Source organism: Myotis davidii, unplaced genomic scaffold (assembly GCF_000327345.1).
Source record: "Myotis davidii unplaced genomic scaffold, ASM32734v1 scaffold266, whole genome shotgun sequence".
In the NCBI taxonomy this organism is placed as follows: Eukaryota; Metazoa; Chordata; class Mammalia; order Chiroptera; family Vespertilionidae; genus Myotis; species Myotis davidii.
Window position 1 is genome coordinate 4,319,281 of NW_006300032.1, and position 6,982 is coordinate 4,326,262.

At 35.4% G+C, this 6,982-nt stretch overlaps 1 protein-coding gene across 17 annotated transcripts in view; it reads left to right on the forward strand.

Moving 5' to 3' along the window:
* AHI1 (Abelson helper integration site 1) overlaps positions 1–6,982 on the forward strand; it is a 155,252-nt gene that overhangs the window by 792 nt on the left and 147,478 nt on the right. For 12 of the 17 annotated variants that reach the window (XR_001515966.1, XR_001515965.1, XR_001515967.1 and 9 more), the window contains exons 2-4: positions 737–810; positions 1,716–1,802; positions 3,220–3,344. Coding sequence is in view for 14 of the 17 variants with exons in the window: in XM_015572088.1 (XP_015427574.1) it covers positions 1,775–1,802; positions 3,220–3,344 (153 nt within the window). In the remaining 3 variants the exon portion in view is untranslated. Of the gene's footprint in view, positions 1–736; positions 811–1,257; positions 1,398–1,715; positions 1,803–3,219; positions 3,345–6,982 lie in introns of all 17 variants that reach the window. The other 5 variants (XM_015572084.1, XM_015572089.1, XM_015572086.1 and 2 more) reach the window with 5 other exon arrangements.

The window sequence follows — 6,982 nt, forward strand, 5'->3', positions numbered from 1 at the left end:
TTTTTCACAGAGAGGAAGGGAGAGAGATAGAGAGAGTTAGAAACATCGATGAGAGAGGAACATCGATCAGCTGCCTCCTGCACATCCACCACCGGGGATGTGCCGCAACCCAGGTACATGCCCTTGACCGGAATCGAACCCGGGACCCCTCAGTCCCCAGGCTGACGCTCTATCCACTGAGCCAAACCGGTTTCGGCGAGGCGTTTCATTTTTAAGAAAAAAATTAAATTACATTACTAGGGTCTTTTCGATATGTATAAATATAGGGGAAAAAGTAGACTAAGAATCTCTACTGTGAAACATCTGCTGATTGGAGTGTTTGGCGTCTCTCTCTCTCTCTCTCTCTCTCTCTCGGCTCCCCCCCACCCCCTTCACCTGTTGCATTAATGATTGCTGTCACTGAGCTTTCAGGAAGAAGATCGCGTAGTTTTAAGACTATGGTAAATTTTAAAAAAGATATTTGAAATAATTCAAATACCAAAAGTATTTTTAAACCATGTTTAGAATCTTGTTTATTTGTGTAGACTATCATTGATTTATTAATTGAATTTTGTACAAAAGGTTTTTGTTTATTTTTTCCCCCCTGTGCTATAAAATTCTTTGAAGAGTTATCCAAACCTCACAACTTTTTCTCTCCTTAATCTTTAGGGATGCTTATTTTGCCTGTGTACTACTTAGTTGTTACCTAACTCACATAATTAGGTGTATTTATATAATCACTCTTTTCTTTTGTTAGCATTTCTTCTCAGAGTTTTCTGTCCTAAGTACCCTAATACCGGAAGAAAATGATAATTGCTGGGCCGACCCCAAGTAATGTTTTCCTTTTCTTTTAAACGTTTTTAGTTTTATTCTTAGAAACATACATCTTGGCCCTGGCTGGTGTGGTTCAGTGAGTTGGGTTTCACCCTTGCACCAAAAGATTGCTGGTTCCATTGCAGTCAGGGCACATGCCCAGGTTTGGGGCTCTATCCCCAGTAGGGGGCTGTGAGGAGGCAGCTGATTTATGTTAGGTTCTCACATTGATGTGTCTCTCTTCTCCCTTCTTCTCTCTCTAAAAAATCAATAAAACTATTGCACATGTGTTCTAATGTAGGAATTAATGTTTGTTTTGGACACACCCCCATCTTTAAGTAAAGTTGGCAATTCAGGCAATATATATACTGAATTTACCCATAGTTCTGATACACAATGTCACACACCTACATATTTATTTGAGAAAGATGGGATGAATGCTTGTGCTCACCTTCTCTATTGCAGCAGCATTTTCAGTGGCAGGTTCAGTGATTTTAAATTCATTATCTGTGAATGTGCGCCCCACAAGCCCCACACTCTTGACTAACACAAGAGTGTGTGCACTTGACTTAGTCAATCCTGAGATGGAATTTGGTTTCTTAAAGGTGCATTGCAGTGTTCATTTTTTTTTTACTTGAAACACTTTATAAAAAGTGTATAAAAAGTGTAACATACCAAGTTACATGTTTATTGCCTTTCAATTTTTTAAACTTTTATTTCAAATATGTGACTATTCAAATGTGATCCAATTTGCTTCACTTTATGTTGGACTCTAAACTGATTCAAATGTATTCAAGTTATTTACATAAGATTGAGGTAAGAGAAATTGGTATAAACCTGATGACATCATTTTGCCTAACGAGTATATTATAATTTTTATTTGGAACTTCCATATTCCAAATAAATCCTCTTTGTTTTAATAGGATCCTGAGTGAGTTAATGCTTTACATTGCAACTCAGTGCTCTCCATAAAACTGAGATTATGCCCACTGGTGAGACCTCTATGAAATGTATGTATACAATACAATTTATTTATTTTAAAGTTTGGATTATTTTAATGGGTGCTTTAACAGATTAATGAATAAGATAGATGTTATCAACCAGATATTAACATTTAGAGATATTTGAGAGTTTGATATTAAGTTTTCTACTTGATGTTGGTAGTGAAGGTTAGCATGTATTCAATGGATGGCAGTTTAGGACTCAACTGGACAAAGTAAGTAATAATTACAACATATGGTTAGTTTTCGTTTTTAATCATCAAAATGAATGTTTTATTCTAAACAGTCAGAGGCAAACTTTTTCTTAAAACGCAAGCCAGTAGATATTTTAAGCTTGGTCTCTGCTCCAACTACTGAACACTGCCATTGAAGCACTGAAGCAGCCATAACAATTCTTAACAGAGTGGGCATGGCTTTGTTCCAATAAAACTTTATTTACATAAACAGGTGACTGGCATGCAGGCCTTGTTTGCCAACATCTCCTCTGGGACATTCATTCATTCATTCATTCAACATTTATTTAATACATGTTTGAGTATTTATTCTATGCCAGACTCCATAATAGTAGCTAAGGATATAGTTGTACACCACACAGTATAGTGGAAGACACAGATGGTATATTTATTTATAGGTATACACAAATAATTACACAGTTTCAAGTTGGGTTAAGTGCTGTGAAGGAAAAGAATTGTCTGCTTGCTTGAGAAGTGGAGAAATTTAGATGAAGTTGTCAGTAACGGTAGAAGCAGCCTCACATGGGGAGGAACTTGTTCTGACAGAGGATCTAGAAGGGCAGTATGGCCAGAACGTAGGGATCTCAGGGGACATTTGTCTTAATTTGAAGCTGTAGAGGTAGGTAGGCCAGGAAGTATGAATCCTGCGGCACAGAGGGAGGGCTTGTTTTATTTCTGTCTTAAGTGAAATGGGAAACTCACAGGGTACTAAGTAAGAGAATAACAGGATTTGATTTATATTTTAAAGGAATAAAGCAACTTTCAATTTTTTATATTGGTTGAATGTTGATTATTGACTAGGCAAGTGTTAGCCATTTTTCATGGAAAATGATCTTTGACATAAGAGTATTCTGATATTACATGTAAGGAAGACATTTAGAAATGTTAACTAACTTAGCTAAGGCCATATAACTAAGAGTAATAGATGCTACTGTGCATCATAAGTAAAAAATTAACTTATCAAAGGAAACTTTTAGAGGTTGCAAACCAAAAGGTAAGAGGGATACAGATGAGTGTGGTGTCATCAAAGCCAAAAGAAAAGTTTTTTTTTAAGAAGAAAGGACTGGTTAGTTGTTCTAATGTAGCTGGAGAACTCATGTGGGTACTTATAAGACTGTATTCTTTAACATAATAATGTAGCTGTGTTATAGTAGAGTTATTTAGAAAATGACATGAGTCTTCATTATGTGTAGTTGAGAGTGAAGCCAAAGTAAAAACCGAAGTTCATTTTGAGGAATTGCTTAAGACTCACAATAATCAAATATACGAAAGAAAAAAACTGAAGAAAAATATTGGCACATCTGGAGAAAAAATCTCAGTGAGTAATTGTTTATTTGGTAATGGTGACTTATGTATCTTCATAAAGTTATGCCTTTTCATATTAAAACTCTAAGGAACTTTGGAAATTAAAAACAGTAAATTTATATCATGGTTAATAACACATGATAAAATGAAATTTACATTAGAATTAACATCACTTTTGGAATATTGAGTTCAGCATTGAGTGCTGTCCTATAAGAATAACATAGACAAACTGGTCAGAGTGACAAGGGGGTAATAGGGAAAATCAAAACTAGCCATATTACACATATTTGAAGAAAATAGAAATGTTTAACTCAGAACAACTTAGAACATTATATCTTCAGATAATCCATGAAAACTTAAGGCACTAATTATCCTTTTGTACTTGAGGTACACTTCAAATGATAGAATTTTTGACAGCACAGTTGGAAGGATTAAAAATACAGAACTCAAAGCAATACTAAATCAGCAATTAGCTACAACCTGATTTCCAGGGTACAATAAAGAGTCTGTAATAGTATCCACAATTAGTGCAGATCTATTTAGTCTTCAGACTTATCTCATTATTTCAGTTGCATCTTTTACTTCTTCGACCACAGTCTGTTATGTGCACAGACACATAAACACTTCATGCATGTTCTGATAATTGGTACATAGTTGTTGTTTTCTTTGGGTGGGGAGGGCAGTAGTTTAATAATGAGTTGTAGACATCCTACATTTCACTTATAGCAAATATACCCTATTCTGTATTGTCATGTGACTTGTTTATTTTAATCTGTCTGGTGGACATCAGTGTACACTAGCATTGTATATTCTCAAGTGAGGCAACAATAAGTGCTAACCTTGGCTAGAAACCAGCCACACACATGTGAGAGGTTCATAGTACACCAGTGTACTACTCACGCCAATTTAGAATTACTGGCAGAATGGGGAAATGAGGTTTCCCCTAATGCTTACTGTCCTAAAATAGAATGCTTCCTCTGGTGGTACCATGATACAGGATGGTAGGGAATACTGACATTCAGGGGATGGAGCATTGCATATTGGTATATGCCCTCCCCTTGGGCAAGGTGGTGTCCATTGGTCAAAAACAGAAAGAATGCTGGACACAGTTGTCTGCAGGATATTTTTATGGACTCAGTCAAAGTAGAGCCTCACATTTTTTCTCACTGTCAGAACTTGGCTTTTGCATTTCCAGCCAGATATGCTCAGGAAATGGGCAGAGGATAGTACATTTACCTCATGTTCAATTTAGATGTTGGGGAGGGACAGACAGTTGTGAGGTGACTAAGCATAATCTACTCAGTCTCCTTTGGCAAATGCCAGGCCATTCAAGGTATCTTTTCATTCATAGATAAGTAGCCTAGGAAAAATATTTAGAAATATTTTTCTCGTCAAAAGAAGGAATATTCCTGGGGGAAATTTGAATATGTTTTGTTCATTATCACTGTCTAACCTATATCATCTTGAGTTTCTCCTGTCATTTTATTCTTATAACTTATTTCATTGAGGTGATATCTGCTTCTATGAATGACAATTTCTGAAAATTTTATTTTGTATGTGAAATTAACTTTAAAAGGTGGAAAATATTCTAGATTTTCCAGCTATTAATAATATCCTTCAGCCCGGCTAGAGTGGCTCAGTTGGTTGAGTACCGAAAGGTTTCTGGTTCAATTCCTGGTCAGGGCACATATCTGGGTTGCAGATTCGATCCCCAGATAGGGCACATGCAGAAGGCCACAGATCAGTGTTCCTCTCTCACATCCATATTTCTCTTTTTCTCAGTATCCCTTCCTCTCTCTAAGCATTTCCTCAGGTGAGGAATATGTATATCCTTCAGTTGATTCTTGTTTTTATTCACCTTTATCAAGCACAACATACCAAGGGCTCAGCTCAGTTCCCTGGATCCTGCCAAGGGCTGGTCCTGAAAACAGGCCTGTCTTAGGATTTGCAGGCTTTGAGCAACCCACATCTGCTGAGTTAACCCTTTTCTGCACAACCTCTGAAAAGACTGATTAGGAAAAAAGGAAAAAGGCAAAAATTACCAATATTAGTAATATCAGAGAGGATTCATTTCAGTGCAGATGTTTCAGACCTTACAAGGATAATAAGGAATTACTATGAATACCTTTTATGATCATAAATTTAGCAGCTTATACAAAATTCACAAATTACTTGAAGGATGCAAACTACCAAAGCTCACTCAAAAAGAGAATGATAACTTAAATATTGTGGTGTGTTTTGTAATGGAATCTGTAGCTAAAAACTTGCCCACAAGGAAAACTAGGTGGCTGGTTTTTTCAGCTGGCTTCATTGTTAAATTTACCTGGTATTTGAGAAAGAAATAATAATTCTTGTAAAACTCTTCCAGACTATTTCCTTCATTACTTTCCTCATAGTTTGTATAATATTGCCACTACATTTCTGGTATTCACTGAGAGAGTAGAAAGAAAAATTTACATATGCCCCATTTTAACATAATGGAAACCAAAGGTTATTAGGTATGAATATATTCATAGAAAAGACAAAAATAAGGTTCTGAAATGATTAGCAGTATGTGAAGCAACCAGAGCTGAGATTTGGGTCTTCTTTTTCTCTGTATTTTCTGTTGTTCTGTATTTAAAAAAATTTTTTTAACTGAAGCATATATTGCTTCTATAAAGTAGAACATGTGAAAATAAACCTTTTTAAAAGGAAAATTATTTTTATTAGATTAGACTAAATAAGATTTTGTTTTTTGGAGGATTCAGCTTCATAATTCATCCTTAAAGAATAGATAGGACTGGGAACTATGTTTTAGGTAATCAAAAGAGTCTTAGAAATGGTAAAAAAAATACACAGGGTGTGGCAAAAGTAGGTTTATAGTTGTATTTGAAACACAGTTTATCCCTGTATTATTTATTAATTATTGTATTTTCCATATGAAGAACTGTAAACCTACTTTTGCCCCCCTGTATATAGGAATACTAGTTCTTTTAACATTTTTCTGTCTTTTCACATATATTAGATATTTTCTAACTACTTTTAAATATGGGGATTTTCAAAAATTGAACTTCAATTTTTATTGATAAGCTCATGCATTTCTGAGAGAATTCTTCATTTTGATATTGGCTTCCATCTTTAGCAGTTTGGTTTTATCCATTCTGTTTTCAACACATATCTTAAACTTTTATTTCTGTCACTCAGAATTTTAATTCTGACACCTGCAATGGTTTTGTTTGTTTGTTTTTACATCCAGCATGCTTTGGAATTTTTTTAAATTCTTACTTTGTTTCTGCTATTCATTTTCCTTCATTGTTAATATTTCTGTTTTATTGGATTTGGTGGCTTTTTCTTAATTGTGCCACTTTCTTTCAATGTTTGTTAGTTTTTAGCTGTCTAGTCATCTATCTAAGTATCTCTCTCTCCTGCCTATTGGTTGTATTCAACAAAGTCAGCTTCTGCTGTTGGTGAATGAAGCATACTGCTACATCTCTCTGTGCTCAGCTGTTTCATCCTCAGTGAAAGTCACCATCTAACAAATGGAGGTGGAGGACAGAGTTGTACCTCCCAACTCCTCAATTGGTTACCTTCAGCCTTATCCCCTCCTTCACTTTGTAATATCTTTACTCTGAGTGTGTGACCTCTCCAGACTTTTTTCTGGGGAAATCTTTC